This window comes from Plectropomus leopardus, chromosome 4 (assembly GCF_026936395.1).
Source record: "Plectropomus leopardus strain MGB_pleo_1.0 chromosome 4, ASM2693639v1, whole genome shotgun sequence".
Classification (NCBI taxonomy): Eukaryota; Metazoa; Chordata; class Actinopteri; order Perciformes; family Serranidae; genus Plectropomus; species Plectropomus leopardus.
In genome coordinates this window covers 13,549,673-13,570,877 of record NC_142179.1, presented here as the reverse complement: position 1 = coordinate 13,570,877, position 21,205 = coordinate 13,549,673, and the positions used below count along the sequence as shown (strand labels likewise).

The 21,205-nt window shown below is 37.0% G+C and overlaps 1 protein-coding gene across 2 annotated transcripts in view; it reads right to left on the bottom strand.

Moving 5' to 3' along the window:
• Positions 1-13,562: 13,562 nt before the first annotated feature.
• dmxl1 (Dmx like 1) overlaps positions 13,563-21,205 on the bottom strand; it is a 74,031-nt gene continuing 66,388 nt past the window's right edge. For both annotated transcript variants that reach the window (XM_042487891.2, XM_042487893.2), the window contains 2 exons: positions 20,880-21,097; positions 13,563-17,489 (listed from right to left, as the gene is read on the bottom strand). In XM_042487891.2, coding sequence (XP_042343825.2) covers positions 17,250-17,489; positions 20,880-21,097 — 458 coding nt within the window. In that variant the 3' untranslated portion in view covers positions 13,563-17,249. The remainder of the gene's footprint in view (positions 17,490-20,879; positions 21,098-21,205) is intronic.

Sequence of the window (21,205 nt, the reverse complement as noted above, 5' to 3'; positions counted from 1 at the left end):
CATGCCATTTTATTGTCTTTTTGGCCATTTTTGCAATATTCTATGCTATGGCATTTTTCGGCATGCTATTTTATGCAGTTTTCAACTGTTTTTAGCAGTTTTTGGGACATGTCATTTTTGACATTTTGCCTTACTATAGCCTTGCTTTTTACAACATTTTTCAACATGCCATTTTATCGTCTTTTTGGCCATTTTTGCAATATTCTATGCTATGGCATTTCTCGGCATGCTATTTTATGCAGTTTTCAACTGTTTTTAGCAGTTTTTGGGACATGTCATTTTTTGACATTTTTGCCTTACTATAGCCTTGCTTTTTGGGTCATTTTTTCAACATGCCATTTTATCGTCTTTTTGGCCATTTTTGCAATATTCTATGCTATGGCATTTCTCGGCATGCTATTTTATGAAGTTTTCAACTGTTTTTAGCAGTTTTTGGGACATGTCATTTTTTGACATTTTTGCCTTACTATAGCCTTGCTTTTTGGGTCATTTTTTCAACATGCCATTTTATTGTCTTTTTGGCCATTTTTGCAATATTCTATGCTATGGCATTTCTCGGCATGCTATTTTATGCAGTTTTCAACTGTTTTTAGCAGTTTTTGGACATGTCATTTTTTGACATTTTTGCCTTACTATAGCCTTGCTTTTTGGGTCATTTTTCAACATGCCATTTTATCGTCTTTTGGCCATTTTTGCAATATTCTATGCTATGGCATTTCTCGGCATGCTATTTTATGCAGTTTTCAACTGTTTTTAGCAGTTTTTGGGACATGTCATTTTTTGACATTTTTGCCTTACTATAGCCTTGCTTTTTACAACATTTTTTCAACATGCCATTTTATCGTCTTTTTGGCCATTTTTGCAATATTCTATGCTATGGCATTTCTCGGCATGCTATTCTATGCAGTTTTCAGCTGTTTTTAGCAGTTTTTGGGACAAGTCATTTTTTGACATTTTTGCCTTACTATAGCCTTGCTTTTTACAACATTTTTTCAACATGCCATTTTATTGTCTTTTTGGCCATTTTTGCAATATTCTATGCTATGGCATTTCTCGGCATGCTATTTTATGCAGTTTTCAATTGTTTTTAGCAGTTTTTGGGACATGTCATTTTTGACATTTTGCCTTACTATAGCCTTGCTTTTTGGGTCATTTTTTCAACATGCCATTTTATCGTCTTTTTGGCCATTTTTGCAATATTCTATGCTATGGCATTTCTCAGCATGCTATTCTATGCAGTTTTCAACTGTTTTTAGCAGTTTTTGGGACATGTCATTTTTTGACATTTTTGCCTTACTATAGCCTTGCTTTTTGGGTCATTTTTTCAACATGCCATTTTATCGTCTTTTTGGCCATTTTTGCAATATTCTATGCTATGGCATTTCTCGGCATGCTATTTTATGCAGTTTTCAACTGTTTTTAGCAGTTCTTGGGAAATGTCATTTTTTTGACATTTTTGCCTTACTATAGCCTTGCTTTTTGGGTCATTTTTTCAACATGCCATTTTATCGTCTTTTTGGCCATTTTTGCAATATTCTATGCTATGGCATTTCTCGGCATGCTATTTTATGCAGTTTTCAACTGTTTTTAGCAGTTTTTGGGACATGTCATTTTTTGACATTTTTGCCTTACTATAGCCTTGCTTTTGGGTCATTTTTCAACATGCCATTTTATCATCTTTTGGCCATTTTGCAACATTCTATGCTATGGCATTTCTCTGCATGCTATTTTATGCAGTTTTTAGCTGTTTTTCAGCAGTTTTTGGGACATGTCATTTTTTGACATTTTTGCCTTACTATAGCCTTGCTTTTTACAACATTTTTTCAACATGCCATTTTATTGTCTTTTTGGCCATTTTTGCAATATTCTATGCTATGGCATTTCTCGGCATGCTATTTTATGCAGTTTTCAATTGTTTTTAGCAGTTTTTGGGACATGTCATTTTTTGACATTTTTGCCTTACTATAGCCTTGCTTTTTGGGTCATTTTTCAACATGCCATTTTATCGTCTTTTGGCCATTTTGCAATATTCTATGCTATGGCATTTCTCTGCATGCTATTCTATGCAGTTTTCAACTGTTTTTAGCAGTTTTTGGGACATGTCATTTTTTGACATTTTTGCCTTACTATAGCCTTGCTTTTTACAACATTTTTTCAACATGCCATTTTATCGTCTTTTTGGCCATTTTTGCAATATTCTATGCTATGGCATTTCTCGGCATGCTATTTTATGCAGTTTTCAATTGTTTTTAGCAGTTTTTGGGACATGTCATTTTTTGACATTTTGCCTTACTATAGCCTTGCTTTTTGGGTCATTTTTCAACATGCCATTTTATCGTCTTTTGGCCATTTTTGCAATATTCTATGCTATGGCATTTCTCGGCATGCTATTTTATGCAGTTTTCAGCTGTTTTAGCAGTTTTTGGGACATGTAATTTTTGACATTTTTGCCTTACTATAGCCTTGCTTTTTGGGTCATTTTTTCAACATGCCAGTTTATCGTCTTTTTGGCCATTTTTGCAATATTCTATGCTATGGCATTTCTCGGCATGCTATTTTATGCAGTTTTCAACTGTTTTTAGCAGTTTTTGGGACATGTAATTTTTGACATTTTGCCTTACTATAGCCTTGCTTTTTACAACATTTTTTCAACATGCCATTTTATTGTCTTTTGGCCATTTTGCAATATTCTATGCTATGGCATTTCTCGGCATGCTATTTTATGCAGTTTTCAATTGTTTTTAGCAGTTTTTGGGACATGTCATTTTTTGACATTTTTGCCTTACTATAGCCTTGCTTTTTGGGTCATTTTTTCAACATGCCATTTTATCGTCTTTTTGGCCATTTTTGCAATATTCTATGCTATGGCATTTCTCAGCATGCTATTCTATGCAGTTTTCAACTGTTTTTAGCAGTTTTTGGGACATGTCATTTTTGACATTTTGCCTTACTATAGCCTTGCTTTTTGGGTCATTTTTTCAACATGCCATTTTATCGTCTTTTTGGCCATTTTGCAATATTCTATGCTATGGCATTTCTCGGCATGCTATTTTATGCAGTTTTCAATTGTTTTTAGCAGTTTTTGGGATATGTCATTTTTACACAGTTTTGCCTTACTATAGCCTTGCTTTTTGGGTCATTTTTTCAACATGCCATTTTATCGTCTTTTTGGCCATTTTTGCAATATTCTATGCTATGGCATTTCTCGGCATGCTATTTTATGCAGTTTTCAGCTGTTTTCAGCAGTTTTTGGGATATGTAATGTTTTTGACATTTTTGCCTTATTATAGCCTTGCTTTTTGGGTCATTTTTCAACATGCCATTTTATCGTCTTTTTGGCCATTTTTGCAATATTCTATGCTATGGCATTTCTCGGCATGCTATTTTATGCAGTTTTCAACTGTTTTAGCAGTTTTTGGGACATGTCATTTTTTGACATTTTGCCTTACTATAGCCTTGCTTTTTGGGTCATTTTTTCAACATGCCATTTTATTGTCTTTTGGCCATTTTGCAATATTCTATGCTATGGCATTTCTCGGCATGCTATTTTATGCAGTTTTCAACTGTTTTTAGCAGTTTTGGGACATGTCATTTTTGACATTTTGCCTTACTATAGCCTTGCTTTTTGGGTCATTTTTCAACATGCCATTTTATTGTCTTTTGGCCATTTTGCAATATTCTATGCTATGGCATTTTTCGGCATGCTATTTTATGCAGTTTTCAACTGTTTTTAGCAGTTTTTGGGACATGTCATTTTTGACATTTTTGCCTTACTATAGCCTTGCTTTTTACAACACTTTTTCAACATGCCATTTTATTGTCTTTTTGGCCATTTTTGCAATATTCTATGCTATGGCATTTTTTGGCATGCTATTTTATGCAGTTTTCAACTGTTTTTAGCAGTTTTTGGGACATGTCATTTTTGACATTTTTGCCTTACTATAGCCTTGCTTTTTGGGTCATTTTTCAACATGCCATTTTATCGTCTTTTTGGCCATTTTGCAATATTCTATGCTATGGCATTTCTCAGCATGCTATTCTATGCAGTTTTCAGCTGTTTTTAGCAGTTTTTGGGACATGTCATTTTTTGACATTTTTGCCTTACTATAGCCTTGCTTTTTGGGTCATTTTTTCAACATGCCATTTTATTGTCTTTTTGGCCATTTTTGCAATATTCTATGCTATGGCATTTCTCGGCATGCTATTTTATGCAGTTTTCAACTGTTTTTAGCAGTTTTTGGGACATGTCATTTTTTGACATTTTTGCCTTACTATAGCCTTGCTTTTTACAACATTTTTTCAACATGCCATTTTATTGTCTTTTTGGCCATTTTTGCAATATTCTATGCTATGGCATTTTTCGGCATGCTATTTTATGCAGTTTTCAACTGTTTTTAGCAGTTTTTGGGACATGTCATTTTTGACATTTTTGCCTTACTATAGCCTTGCTTTTTGGGTCATTTTTTCAACATGCCATTTTATTGTCTTTTTGGCCATTTTTGCAATATTCGATGCTATGGCATTTCTCGGCATGCTATTTTATGCAGTTTTCAACTGTTTTTAGCAGTTTTTGGGACATGTCATTTTTTGACATTTTTGCCTTACTATAGCCTTGCTTTTTGGGTCATTTTTTCAACATGCCATTTTATCGTCTTTTTGGCCATTTTTGCAATATTCGATGCTATGGCATTTCTCGGCATGCTATTTTATGCAGTTTTCAACTGTTTTTAGCAGTTTTTGGGACATGTCATTTTTTGACATTTTTGCCTTACTATAGCCTTGCTTTTTGGGTCATTTTTTCAACATGCCATTTTATCGTCTTTTTGGCCATTTTTGCAATATTCTATGCTATGGCATTTCTCGGCATGCTATTTTATGCAGTTTTCAACTGTTTTTAGCAGTTTTTGGGACATGTCATTTTTTGACATTTTTGCCTTACTATAGCCTTGCTTTTTGGGTCATTTTTTCAACATGCCATTTTATTGTCTTTTTGGCCATTTTGCAATATTCTATGCTATGGCATTTCTCGGCATGCTATTTTATGCAGTTTTCAACTGTTTTTAGCAGTTTTTGGGACATGTCATTTTTTGAACATTTTTGCCTTACTATAGCCTTGCTTTTTGGGTCATTTTTTCAACATGCCATTTTATCGTCTTTTTGGCCATTTTTGCAATATTCGATGCTATGGCATTTCTCGGCATGCTATTTTATGCCGTTTTCAGCTGTTTTTAGCAGTTTTTGGGACATGTCATTTTTGACATTTTTGCCTTACTATAGCCTTGCTTTTTGGGTCATTTTTTCAACATGCCATTTTATCGTCTTTTTGGCGATTATTTCAAAATTCTACGCTATGACGTGTGTCGGCACGCTATTTCATGTAATTTTCAGCTGTTTTTACTAGTTTTTGGGATATGTCGTTTTTGTGACATTTTTGCCTTTCTATAGCCTTGCTTTTTGGGTCATTTCATGCATATTTTTTTTTTCATTTGAATAACCCTATTCTTTTCATTTCAGGTGGTAGAGGAGCAAAGAAGCCGACTGAAGTCTAAAAATGTGGAAAAATACTATTTCTAAATAAAAATCTTTGAACAAAATGTGTCTGAACATTATTCTTTGTTTCACCTTGTTATTGATGTGTAATACCATAACAATGACGTGCAATATTTGCAACATTTGTCTTTGTCCAGATCATTTATACATACAAAATCATTAAAATTCTTTACAAACAAACTATAGCAGAGCATAGGACCAATGTAATAAGGTCACAGAGCTAATAATAATATCAAAAAGTCACCATAACCAACAAGAAGGATTTCAATAGCAGTTTTTTAAAAACTTTTGACATTGTTGCCTTAATATAGCTTTGCATTTGCAGTCATTTTTTCGAAATGCCATTTTATGCTGTTTTTGGACATTATTGCAAAATGCTATGCTATGACGTGTGTTGGCACGCTATTTTATGCAGATTTCAACTGTTTTCAGCAGTTTTTGGGACATGTCATTTTTTGACATTTTTGCCTTACTATAGCCTTGCTTTTTGGGTCATTTTTTCAACATGCCAGTTTATCGTGTTTTTGGCAATTATTTCAAAATTCCATGCTATGCCGTGTGTTGGCACACTATTTTATGCAGTTTTCAGCTGTTTTTAGCAGTTTTTGGGACATGTAATTTTTTGACATTTTTGCCTTACTATAGCCTTGCTTTTTACAACATTTTTTCAACATGCCATTTCATTGTCTTTTTGGCCATTTTTGCAATATTCTATGCTATGGCATTTCTCGGCATGCTATTCTATGCAGTTTTCAACTGTTTTTAGCAGTTTTTGGGACATGTCATTTTTTGACATTTTTGCCTTACTATAGCCTTGCCTTTTACAACATTTTTTCAACATGCCATTTTATCGTCTCTTTGGCCATTTTTGCAATATTCTATGCTATGGCATTTCTCGGCATGCTATTTTATGCAGTTTTCAGCTGTTTTTAGCAGTTTTTGGGAAATGTCATTTTTTGACATTTTTGCCTTACTATAGCCTTGCTTTTTGGGTCATTTTTTCAACATGCCATTTTATCGTCTTTTTGGCCGTTTTTGCAATATTCTATGCTATGCCGTGTGTTGGCACACTATTTTATGCAGTTTTCAGCTGTTTTTAGCAGTTTTTGGGACAAGTAATTTTTTGACATTTTTGCCTTACCATAGCCTTGCTTTTTGGGTCATTTTTTTGACATGTCATGTAATCTTGTTTTTGGCTTTTTTAGCAACATTCTCTGCTGTGGTTTGTCTAAGCACGCTATATTATATAGCTTGCAGCAGTTTTCAGCAGTTTTTGGGACATGTAATTTTTGACACTTTTGCCTTACTATAGCCTTGCTTTTTACGTCATTTTTTCAACATGCCATTTTGTTGTGTTTTTGGCCTTTTTTTGCAATATTCTATGCTATGGCATTTCTCAGCATGCTATTTTATGCAGTTTTCAGCTGTTTTTTTAGCGGTTTTTGGGACATGTCATTTTTTGACATTTTTGCCCTACTATAGCCTTGCCTTTTGGGTCATTTTTTCAACATGCCAGTTTATCGTCTTTTTGGCCATTTTTGCAATATTCTATGCTATGGCATTTCTCGGCATGCTATTTCATGCAGTTTTCAGCTGTTTTTAGCAGTTTTTGGGACATGTCATTTTTTGACATTTTTGCCTTACTACAGCCTTGCTTTTTACCAAATTTTTTCAACATGCCATTTTATTGTCTTTTTGGCCATTTTTGCAACATTCAATGCTATGGCATTTCTCGGCATGCTATTTTATGCAGTTTTCAACTGTTTTTAGCAGTTTTTGGGACATGTCATTTTTTGACATTTTTGCCTTACTATAGCCTTGCTTTTTACAACATTTTTTCAACATGCCATTTTATCGTCTTTTTGGCCATTTTTGCAATATTCTATGCTATGGCATTTCTCAGCATGCTATTTTATGCAGTTTTCAGCTGTTTTTAGCAGTTTTTGGGACATGTCATTTTTTGACATTTTTGCCTTACTATAGCCTTGCTTTTTACAACATTTTTTCAACATGCCATTTTATCGTCTTTTTGGCCATTTTTGCAATATTCTATGCTATGGCATTTCTCGGCATGATATTTTATGCAGTTTTCAACTGTTTCTAGCAGTTTTTGGGACATGTCATTTTTTGACATTTTTGCCTTACTATAGCCTTGCTTTTTACAACATTTTTTCAACATGCCATTTTATCGTCTTTTTGGCCATTTTTGCAATATTCTATGCTATGGCATTTCTCAGCATGCTATTTTATGCAGTTTTCAGCTGTTTTTAGCAGTTTTTGGGACATGTCATTTTTTGACATTTTTGCCTTACTATAGCCTTGCTTTTTACAACATTTTTTCAACATGCCATTTTATTGTCTTTTTGGCCATTTTTGCAACATTCAATGCTATGGCATTTCTCGGCATGCTATTTTATGCAGTTTTCAACTGTTTTTAGCAGTTTTTGGGACATGTCATTTTTTGACATTTTTGCCTTACTATAGCCTTGCTTTTTACAACATTTTTTCAACATGCCATTTTATCGTCTTTTTGGCCATTTTTGCAATATTCTATGCTATGGCATTTCTCAGCATGCTATTTTATGCAGTTTTCAGCTGTTTTTAGCAGTTTTTGGGACATGTCATTTTTTGACATTTTTGCCTTACTATAGCCTTGCTTTTTACAACATTTTTTCAACATGCCATTTTATCGTCTTTTTGGCCATTTTTGCAATATTCTATGCTATGGCATTTCTCGGCATGATATTTTATGCAGTTTTCAACTGTTTCTAGCAGTTTTTGGGACATGTCATTTTTTGACATTTTTGCCTTACTATAGCCTTGCTTTTTGAGTCATTTTTTCAACATGCCATTTTATTGTGTTTTTGGCCATTTTTGCAATATTCTATGCTATGGCATTTCTCAGCATGCTATTTTATGCAGTTTTCAGCTGTTTTTAGCAGTTTTTGGGACATGTCATTTTTTGACATTTTGCCTTACTATAGCCTTGCTTTTTGGGTCATTTTTTCAACATGCCATTTTATCGTCTTTTTGGCCATTTTCGCAATATTCTATGCTATGGCATTTCTCGGCATGCTATTTTATGCAGTTTTCAGCTGTTTTTAGCAGTTTTTGGGACATGTCATTTTTTGACATTTTTGTCTTACTATAGCCTTGCTTTTTACAACATTTTTTCGACATGCCATTTTATCGTGTTTTTGGCAATTATTTCAAAATTCTATGCTATGCCGTGTGTTGTCACACTATTTTATGCAGTTTTCAGCTGTTTTTAGCAGTTTTTGCGACATGTCATTTTTTGACATTTTTGCCTTACTATAGCCTTGCTTTTTGGATCATTTTTTCGACATACTATTTTATCTTGTCTTTGGAGTTTTTTGCAACATTCTCTGCTGTGGCGTGTCTAAACATGCCATTTTATATAGCTTGCAGCAGTTTTCAGCAGTTTTTGGGACATGTCATTTTTTGACATTTTTGCCTTACTATAGCCTTGCTTCTTGTATCATTTTTTCCATATGCCATTTTGTTGTGTTTTTGGCGATTATTTAAAAATTCTATGCTAAGAAATGTGTTGGTATGCTATTTTATGCAGTTTTCAGCTGTTTTCAGTAGTTTTTTGGACATGTCATTTGTCACATTTTTGCCTTACCATAGCCTTGCTTTTGTGTAATTTTTTCGACATGCCATTTTATCGTGTCTTTTCACTTTTTAGCAACATTCTATGCTATAGTATGTCGAAGCACGCTATTTTAGTCAGTTTTCAGCTGTTTTCAGTAGTTTTTGGGACATGTCATGTTTTGAAATTTTTGCCTTACTATAGCCTTGCTTATTGGGTCATTTTTTCAACATGGGCCATTTTATTGTGTTTTTGGCAATTATTGCAACTTCCAATGCTATGGCGTGTTTTGACAGGCTATTTTATGTGGGTTTCAGCTGTTTTAGGGACATGTTAAATCATGTTAAATCAGGAAGGTGGGGACAGTGGCACCAGTGAAACAGTGAATGATGGCGTTAACGATGCAGAAAAATCGGCGTGGAGATGAAGACTCTACGCCCGCTGGACAGAGTGGCAAGTGCTCAGAAGCCCTCCTGTGTGTGGACGGTGGTTAAGGCTGGAGGGCCTGTGCAGGTGGGCTTGAGTGGCGAGGGAGCTAAACCCAGGGAAGGGTGGCCGCAGAAGTGGACACCATCAGTGACACCAGGGCTTTTTTAGGAGCTTAATAATTATTTTTAATTATTTTAATAATTTTTTATATTTATCTTCAGGCGCTGGATGTCTTCTGTTAACTGTGAGTATTTCACATTACAGTCGCAGTCCGAACACACCGACATTATGGCTGACATAAGTTAAAAAAGTTTAATATGAGTTTAGAGAGATATTGCAATGATGTTTTTGGTAATTTCTTCGTCACACTATTTTATGATGATTTTGGACGTTTTTTCAATATTCTATACTATCATGTGTCTCGACATGCTATTTTATGTGTTTTTTGGACATGTCATATTTTGACATTTTTCAACATACTATACTATGTCCTTGTCAGTCTTTTTTTGACATGCTATATTATACTGTTTTTGCCATGTGCGAGGCAGGATGAGGATTACGTCCCATAATGCAGAACAAACAAAAAGGGAGCCAGAACTACAAACTAAAAGTGAGCTTTAATGCTGAAAATCAGCAGGTGAAAAAATAGAAAGTACAAATATAACATAAACAAAAACTAGACTGAAACAAACCAGGTTGATGAAAAGAACTCAGTAACAGAGCAGGAACACAGGAGGAAGTATAGTAATGAAGGGACGGCAGGGACAACAGGAATATGGCGAGGAAGACCGATGAACTGACAATGGTCAAAAGGAAACACAGGTATATATACAGAAAGGGACTAATCAAGACAATGAGACAAAGCTGGGTAGGTGGACACAGGAGCAGGAGGGAAACACAGGAACTGGTTAACTAAAGAAGGTGTGACTGGCTGGGGCAAACAAGACTCGAACAGAGAGAGGTGTGCAGGGAACACTGACAGGGAAGGACAGACAAGACTGATAAAACAGGTAAAACAAATCAGGGAAACAGAGTCAGAGGGACACACAGAGAGACACAGAGACAGGGAGACTCAGGCTGTGTTTGAAACGGCATACTGCATACTACAGTTGCAGTCAGTATGCAGTATCCACTACATACTACATACTGCGTTCGACAGTAGTATGCAGTATGGCTGTTCAGCTTGATCCGTTTTGTATGCTGAGCCAGGCATGGCTGGTTTGCGGTTTTTGAAAGTGGAAGCAAACAATAGCAAAACCGCTACCGCGTAGCATCCATTTACTGTTTAAAATGGAGTAAACAAGTGATATATATAGATGATAGTGATGAAGGCTTGTGAGATGAATAACGCCTTTGTAACGTATGGAAGTGACCAGATGTACCGCCGTTACGTTCACATTACTGACAACTTCCTTTCCCTTTTAAATTTTGTGATTGTATCTTGTTCATGCCCCATACAGGTTAAGTTTTTAGCCGCGGCCCAGGTTCGATTACGGCTTACGGTCCTTTCGTGTGTGTCATTCCCGTTTTCTCTCCCCCTGACCTGTGACTCTCTAACTGCACTATAATAAAGGCATGAAAAGCCAAAGAAATAATCTTTAAAAAATAAAAATAACTTCGCTCATGTCTCCTGTATAATTTTACTCTTTTTAGCATACCTGATAAAAGTCATGTTTGACAATTTTGACAAAGCCTAATTAATAAAGTGTAACACCAGGGCAAGCCAAGGACCCCATCGGGTGGGTTAGGCCTGCCCAGCTGTGTAATGGCTGGGCTCCAGCCACTGGTGGCACGACAACAACAGTTGCGCTCTCCACGCAATGAACTGTGGGAAACAGTAGGCTAGGCTGACTGGTCCGATGCATACTGAGGATTTCTTCCGAATCAGTATGACATCCGGGTGTTTCTGACATACTGTGAATTTCGCTTTTGTTTGCATACTGCATACTACATTTTGACCAAATCCGTACGTACTGCTAGTGTAGTAGGCGGTTTCGAACACAGCCACAGAGAAGAAGCACAGGTGATACATGAGGATTGAAAATACAAAATAAAACAGGAAACAGAACATCACTACATAACATAACATAACTAGAAACAAAGAAAAACGAGACTACAGAAAACCCCGAAACAAAGTCCACAGTATAACAAAACCCCTAAATCATGACAGAGCCCCTGCCTCAAAGGATGGATCCTAGACATCGCAAACCAAAAACAAAGACAAAAGAGTCCAAAACAGGCGGGGTGGGGGAAGGGGGCTCGGAGGAGGCAAACAAGGCAGAGGAAGTCCGGTGAAAAACAAGAGGGCAGGACTACAGGGCAAAAACGGGTCGGAGGGGGAACAAGCAGTCAGAGCAGTATAGGGGGGCGGCCAGGAGGCCAACCAGGTGGGCCGAGCAGTTCGGGGGGGGCGGGCCAGGAGGCCGCTGGAGCTGGTCTGGGACCAGCAGCCCAACCAGAGCAGAGGATGGCTGCGGCCCAACCTGAGCAGGGACAGGAGCTGGGACTAGGATCGGCCCAGGCACGGGCCAGACTCGGGTTGGTCAGGGGTTGGTCGGACCCAGGGAGCTTGGACAGGGGCCATCGGCATCTGCCCAGCCAGAAGGCATGAAGCACGCTGCGGCGTCAGCTCATGACTCATTCGGCCCAAAATAAAACAGGAAACTGAACATCAGTAACTAGAAAAAAGGAATAACTAGAAAACAGAAAACCCCAAAACAAAGTCCACTGTATAACAAAACCCCCAAATCATGACACTATGTTGTTTTCGGTTGTTATATCGACATGCTATATTACGATTTTTTCGACATGTCATGTTTTGACATTTTCCAATAAACTATACTATGATGTTTTTGGTAATTTTTTGGACATGCTGTATTATTAAGTATTTGGCCGTTTTTTTCAACATGTTATACTTTGACATGTCTCCACATGTTATACCATGTGGTTTGCAGATGTTTTTGGACATGTCATATTTTGACATTTTTTGACATACTATACTATGTTGTTTGTCGTTTTTTTGACAGACAATGCTATCAACATAATATTTTATGCTGTTTTTTGTGTTTTTTACGACGTTACATTTGACATTTTTGGCTGTTTTTCAACATGCTATACTATGTGGTTTTCAGCTGTTTTTTCGATATGTCGTATTTTGACATTTTTGGCTGTTTTGTTGACATGCTATACTATATTGTTTTCAGATGTTTTTTCAACATGCTGTATTATTAATTTTTTGGACGTTTTTTGACATACTACATACGACATAATGACATGTTTTGACGTGCCATAATATGTGTTTTTGTGAGACTAGTATGTCGTCCAAAATAACAGTCAAACTTTAGTATGTCATGTAAAATATCATAGTATAGTATGTCATCCAAAATCTCACAGAAATATCATTGCATAGTATGTCATCCAAAATAGCAAAAAAAAGTCATATTATAGTTTGCTGTCCAAAATAGCATAAGTCATATTATAGTATTTGCCAAAATATCACGTCATACTACAGTATGTCATCCAAAATTGCATAAAAAAGTCATCTAAAATAGCATAAATATGTCATAAGTATAGGTTTTCTTTCAAAATAGCATAAAAAAAGACGTAAAAAGGCCTAAAAACGTCATAGTACAGTGTGGAGTAAAAATGTCAGTATAAGTCATAGTATAGTGAGTGAAAAAAAAATTCTTGAAAAATGCCATGGGAGTGTGGGGGTGGTTGCTGTGTTTCCTCCCTGCATCTTTTAGAGGTATAAATTGGAGGTTTTGCAACAAAAATTAAACATAGCTGACATTTAAATTTGAAGGGTTCAAAAATTAGAGTGAAAAATCTTCGCAAAAAAAATCTCAATATTTGAAACTAAAGGCCTCAAAACACAGCGTGGAACGTTATTTATATCAGAAATAATTGAAATATGTTTCACTTGAATTGACCCGTATGTGGTGCGAAAATTTTACATAAAAAGATCTGCTCGTGTTACATATTTTTTTTATTACATCGGTACATTTTCTGTATATAATACATTGATTTACACAACATCTTTATTATAAAATTAGAATTATCTGATCAAATTCACATTTGCAAGATTTGGGAGGGGGGGTCAGAGCTGAATGTGAGTGTGTTTAATGTACTCATGCAACAGCTGCGCACCGACAAACTGATCTGTTTGTCAAGCGAAAGAAAGCATTATCTAGGGGAAAAAGCACTTGCTTTGATAAAATGAACTTTATTCTCCAGTTTCTGTAGGAGTACATATAGTTTGGCTTTCATAAAAAGTATTTAATTCTCCAATTGCTGCAGAAATACACGATTTCCCAACCACTTCGATATATGGGGAAAACAAAAAAAAGCAATGTGGTTCTTTGAGCCCGCATAAGGAAAAAAATGAGAAAAAATAAATGATGAGCCCATAAGAGGAACAAAGCAGGAAATAACATTACATCTACCTTTTGATCACTCAGTCTATAATCCTAAATATGAACATATTTCATAAATATACCTGTATTTGTACAGAATGATATTCTTCATCAAGTGGCCTTTGTCATATCTACGACTATGATTATGCAGTCATAATGAGAAACCTAGTGTATGGATCTATGTATATACATAACTGCAATAAATCTGCTTCATCTAAAAGGTTTTCCTCAGTTTGTCCTCCCTGAAATCAAAGCTAATGTACATTTTGTTTTCCTACAGCAGCACAACAAGGTTCTGTGGGTAGATAGCTTCATGAATTATACTCCTTCAGACTAAACGGCTATAGGACAGTTTTCACGAGTATCTTCCTTATTTCTGTGGAAGACACATCTTATAACACACCAACCTAGATAAAATTTTCCAAGCATGAACTGAAGGCAATGTGCTGCATTTGGATGATATAGAAAGCAAGTATGTGATAAAAAAAAAAAAAAAACTAAAAAAAAACCATGAAGTTGAAGGTTATTCCTGTGAGAAAAAGGAGGTTACTACAAGGCAAACAATATTGTTTCCAAGGCAGTTCTCAATCATGGTCCGTATGGAAAACGAAAGGTTGGAGTCAATGAAAGGGAAGTGCATTGTTATTGGAATAAAATATTTCCACAACAAAATTAATTAAAACTTGTTTAACTGCCCCACCCCAACCCCTTTCCATTGTCAACAGCAAAGTTTCCTGCTACATGTTCTTAAGCTTAATATTCAAAAAACTAAACACAGCCAGAGAAGGTATTATTCATTGTGTCCCAACAAGGGCCTTTTAAATTAAAGCTACTTTGTGCAATTTAATATCAATATTAATCAATATCATCAGGACCGACAGTACTAAAGTACTGTGCCAGCATGGTAGAAGAAGTTGTCAGAGATTAAGGACACTTAATAATAATACCACTGGTTTAATCTTGGCCGGGATAAACAACATCGTACATCTTATTAAGGCTTGAGCTGCTTTACTGACACCCAGCCTCCTATACTTATATGCATTACACTACATATAATTTAGCTTCATGTTTATGTGCAAATAGAGTGAGAAAAATGGCGCATTCAGGTAGTCCATAAAATATAAGAAAAGGCCGGGTAGTGGCACACACGTAAACATAAGTCACAAGTTTTGATTAAAAGAGTATTTTGAAGTTCTGGGAAAGAGAGTTAATGCTAGATGAGAAGATTAACACCACTATGAAGCCTTAGCAAGCTGCTAATTAGCTTAGCTTAGACCGGAAACAAGGAACCAGCTGAGCGAGCACCTGTAAAACTCGCTGTGTCTTGCTCATTTAATCCGTAGAAGTTTTTTGTACGACTCATTAAACTCAGACGGTCATTTAAGCTCGAAGACTGCTCCTGGTTGGTGGGCTAAGCAAACCACCTGCTGGCTTTACATTTAAGTGACTATAAGAATGGAGAATAGTGTCTTTTCATCTAACGTTTCCCAAAAACTACCGATTTCAATTTAAGAGATATGACACATCTATTCTGTCCTCCTTTATAGAATCAGCTCAAGTTGTGCTGAAAAAAGAGCATCAGTCAAGCAGCAAAAATCAAAATGTGAGATGATAATAGCAATATGAAATGTCCTATAATTCTTAAAGTGTGGTTTAATCGAGACAAACACCTGATCCACTGATTTTCAAACCAAACTGGTTGGTCTGATGCCAAATTTCAGTCCTCTGGAGCAAAATCTGGCCGCCACAGGTTGAGGAAATTTTTGTGGACCAAGTGACCAAACGACCAACAGAGCAAACTTAACACTGAATTACTGTGATGTCGCACTAAAACAATTACCTCTGGGCAGAAAACTGGCAATTGATTTTAATTGCAAAGATGGTTAATATTTGTTTAATTTTGTTGTCATTTTCAGCCAAAGCTGCAATGTGCAAAAATATATAGTTAAACACTGTGGTCCGACCTGTCTAATATTTCTGCTGTGCTTATTTTCACACCCTGTGTTGCTTTGCGCAAATCTTTGAGAAACTAGATTTACAACCATAAAAGCTAGATGATTAACCGCTTTAGATGGGGCTGCAACAAATGTATTTTAGCACCCTAAAAAAACCTATATCACTGTACATTTACGCTTTATTTTGAATATTTTTTCCACTCGCCACTACCTTACACCCTAAACCAATCAAGGCAGCGATCAACTGGCTACTGTACTGTAAAGTAAAACTACCGCTTTTGTCAGTGGAGTCTGGTGGCTTTGAGATAAAGGCTTCTATTTCCCAGATGGAAAAATCTGTCTCACAGCAAGGTAAAGCAGTAAAATTATTTTAAATCTAACATGCTGAGGGGAGGTTCTACCCAGATATTATTGTAAAACAACAGTGTGATTCGATCTATATTTTCTGGTCGCAGTAAAAACTGTATATGGAGCACAAGAATGCGCCATGAATCCTTGAGAATGGATATAATGTGCTTTGTACGATGTCCACTGGCCTTACTGCATTGTGCTGAGCGAGTTCAGCAGTGTTGTAAAGTCTTTTGGTGATGCTCGAACCTCTGCAGGGATCACCGAATGTCCCTGTACGATCCACTGTGGACACAGTCTACTGTATTTTATCACCTGAACACTCGAACAGTGATTTCAGCTTCCACTATTATGACTGCTTTGCTAATATAAACTAATAGATATGGTGATACTGGATAAGAGGAACAATGTTGCAGCGTTACTCTTCACAGCTCCTTCTTCACCTTCACTTCCTGTGCAAAAAAAGGCTCCTCGCATCAGCCCTTGCTGAGTTGGCAGTTTGTTTTGGAGATTTTGAAGCTGTTTTACTGTCTCTCACTCCGTTTATTACGATTGACTGTGCCCTCAGTTGTTACTCTGTGCCCACTTCTATAGTATAAAATGCCTGTAGAGGCTCCTGTGGTTAGTCGGCTCGAGCTCGTGTCCCACACAGAGCAGCAGATGTGATCGTTTCACTCTTGGGCCTCTTGATCAGACGACGGGATTTCACTTGGTGAAAGTTTGTAAATCCAGTAAATATTCCACATTGTGTTGTCGTGAAATTCATTCTTCATTTACACTGGTTGATAACACTTGGATTCATTGTTCTATCACGGCATTGTTCCCCGAAAATGAACCAATGACACTATTCCAGTCAGGTTTTTCCACAGCAGTAGTGCTGGCGACTTCACATTATGTAATTAAATTGAGCTGAAGAACACCTTACTTTTATGTTTTTGTCTATATGATGAACTTGACATCGTTCTTGAGGTTGCTGTGGTTGTTGTTGTTGTTGACGACACTGAAGCGATTGGGGAGGACCCTCATCTTCATGGTACCATCAGCGCCACAGGAGAAGATGTGATTGGCTGGTCCCACCTCTATCTGCATGACACCTGTGCCGAGGTTCCTGAACAGCGACTGGCGTGCGTGTTCATTTGGGAAGGTGTAGAGCGGGCACTGCGTGGCCAGGCTCCAGATCTGGGGAGAAGGTGACAGTTAAAGAGATTCTTTTAAACAGTGCCGCATATTAAAGAACAACTCTGGTTATAGTCCGTTTTCATTATTGTGCGCTGACAACACCTGATTGTCAAGAATTGATCCTACGAACAAGTCATCTAGCATGCATAGCCAAAGCCTGAGAGCCTGTTTATTTGCATACATCTTGATGGTTAGCTCAAGTCTGCTGTTGTACTTTTGTACACTAGAATGCATCTCCGAATGCACCTCAGGTTATCACTTGTGATCAGATCTCACTTTCCTGCTCTTAATGCAATTACCAAAAGTGTTTTTGTTTTCTTATTAGACAAGCCAGTGCACCCCGTGGACCGCTGCTAGAAGACTACTGCTGCAGGAGTATCGGTATCAGTGTGAGTTTGCTGAGACAATTTAAGAGCTGCTGCTGTGTTAGCTTGTGCTAACAGGGCAAACGCTGAACTGACTATTTGCCGGGAGGAAAGCAGCTGAGGAGACAGTCCTTCAGCTGCGTAACAGCAGCAACAGAAAGTTTGCTTACCCGATGGGGGATTATAGCCACTGAAAATTCTTAATTAGCTGAAAGCTGTGGCTTTAATGCTGAGTTACTGGACAGTATAAGCAGATACTTATGACACAGGTATTCACAGGCACTTCTTAATTAATGCATCAGCTATAAACAGTTGATTAAGACAGCAACACTGAGGCTTCGCCGTAGAGCTTTGCACTGAGGTTACATGTGTAACAACTAAAAAAAAAGGAAAGATAGGAGAAGGAAAGAGAGAAAGAGAGGACATCAGAAATTCATGTTAGCTGTGGCGAAGTATGTAGCCTGCAGGGTCCTAGGGACAGCTGCAGTGGAAAGGAGAGGACTGCACAGAGAAATGTCAACAAAACAGAACAGAAAAAAGAGAGATGAGAAGAAGTCATGGCAGAGGGAGGGAAAGAGATGGAGAATTGTCACTGTCAGTGACAGAGCGAGGAAGAGAGAGAACAGTGCTACGTAACGTAATCTCAGCTGGAAAGACAGTTTGAATAATAAATCAGGATAAAGCAATATTCTCTATTCTGGTAGGCTGAGTATATCCAAGACTTGTGTTAAAGAATCACTACATTTTCTCTCACAATGTTAAACTTCAGGATTTAGGTTTCCTAGCCTCGGAAACCATCTCCTGTGTAGCTAGATGTTGCCTTACAACACAGAGGAAACACTTTAAAAACAACAAAAAAATAAATAAAATAAAAATAAAGAATTGTTACATGGTGAATTAAAGGTTGTGTTGGGGTGTTTATATTTATTTTGTAACACCGGGGGATATTTGGATTGTAAATAATTCTGGAAAAGTTATTTATTTATTTAATTTGGTAGTAAGTAAACTGGGTATAGTTGTTTGTACACTTGTAAATAAACTTGGGAATTTGTTGACATAATATATGAGTTGAAAGAAAAAAAGTGCAAAAGAGGTAGGGATACATAAGTTTTACTTCTACCTACTCATTTCTTCGCATACTCTACTTTTGTTTTGTTTGTTTGTTTATGTTTAAATTTTTGGTTCAAAATAAAGTCAGTCATTTAATCCATTCATTCATATACATATATTTGCGTGCTTACATTATCCCAAATATTGTTGACAAACCCAGAGAAATCTGTGATTTTATTTGAAGTAATGGTGCTTTTCATTTGGTTGCCTGTCAATGGCGTCATATCCCGTTTACCTCCTCTTGTTGTTTTAACTTCCGGGGAAAGATAGGAAACAACAGATAATACATCAGCGCTTGAGAAAAGAGTCACACAATGTTACAGAATTACACTCAGTAAAAGTCAACTCATCTAATGGTAAGTTAGTCAGTTAACATTCTGTTAGCTAACGTTGCTTGCGGTTATTTCAGCAGAAGAAATGACAAAATGTGAATAAAACTTTAATCCACAAACATGATTTCTGCTGGAGTTACGTCAGATAGATTTTCATCTCCAGTGGTGGTTGTTTAATAATGAATACTCTCATGATCCCACGCTACCTTGACACGCCATTAAAGTCTGTCTTTTACCACTGTTTTGACTGAGAGGCTCTTAGTGGCAGAGATTACCCACTGTGTGTTCTGTTATTTTTTATTTGGTTACATATAAGTTACTGTATAAGTGGGATAATACCTTTACCTTCCAGGATTGTTATGGATTTCATGGAGGTATTAAAACGTGTAGGAACATACAACTTGTCCTGTAATATTTCTTATTTGATCCCAAAGACATATATGGTCACAAATATACTATATACTAGTAAGGTTCCACAGCTCCCAACAAATACATTATTTACTCCTGTTAAGCCCTTGATGTCTTTTTAACTATACATTTATTAATTGTTTTCAAAGATTTACATCTTCAGTGTGAAACACAGATCCATGAATATCTCAGAGTAACTTGTAGTGTTTGATTGCTATTCCCACCCTGGGAGCGTTATTATTTGATAAGGTATTTCACAGACTGATGTCTGTACATATTAGTTAATCTTCCACTTCCATGGACTCTCATCAAACACTTTAAAAGCTTATAAATTTGCTGCTCAATCAGGTTAAATTTTCAATCAGCCATTATAAAATTAATGGCTTCAGATGAGTAACACCACACATGCTTTTGGAGGTTTTTGTGAGCAATCACCCAGTAAGAAAGTCATTTGAATTTCAAGCAGCTGTGCACTGCACCATTTCTTGTACATCTGTGTGATGCAGTGGCTTCATCCTTGGAGTGACAGCTGTGTGATCCTCGCCAACATATTTAAGTCAAAAAGATGAAAGACCTGCTGTCTCTGGAAATATATTATATAAGACGGTCACATCTCCTGTCTGTTCAGTTAAAACACTTTCCTTTGCCTTTACCGTGTCACCCAGCTTTCACCTTACACTTCATTCTCCATCCTTCACGCTGATGTCCCGAGCAGGTGGTTAATTGTCAGTGTCACGTTGATTTTGACTGACTTTGACAAGTCTCACTGTTGCCACGGATAAATGTAACAATCATCTAATTGTTGATGTGCAGGGAGAGACACTCACACCTTAAGGCCAAACACCCTGCAGGGCCGCTCTGTCAGGTACAGGTTAACTTTATGCAAAGGTAATGATCATGACTGTTATGATATATTTCTCCTTACTTTTCCAAGAAACTTGGAAAAGTAAGGAGAAAAGGGGCTTTTCAGGGAGATTCTCTAACAGAGCAAACTGTCTGGTTTTCACTTGCAAATGACCTTGAAAGTCATCAACAAATGCTAATAAATATTCATATATTCCAAAAACGTCTTATCAAACTCCCTGACCTCTCACTTCCCTGGAATATACCTCTCAAAATGTCATATTTATTCAGCATAAATGTATTGCATTGCATTAATTAACCAATAAAACTACCTTAATGTTGCCCTCAGCTGATCCACTGATGAAGCAGTCCTCAGTCGGATCGACAGCCAGTGCTTTGACCGGCGAGTCGTGCGCCTGGAAGCTCTGACGCTGGTGCCTGTGGGCGAGCTCCAGGACGCTGATCCAGCCCTTCCTCCCACCTGTGACAAGCAGCTGCTGCCTGGGAGCCATCGAGAGCACGGTAGCACCGGAGTCGTGGCAGCAGAAAGCTGAGGACAGAGAGAGAGAATGGTTGAGGTATTGCGGAGAATAAGATGGAGGGAAAGGGATAGAACTGAGAGATGCATTAAGGATGGAAAGAAAAAGATGGTGGGCAA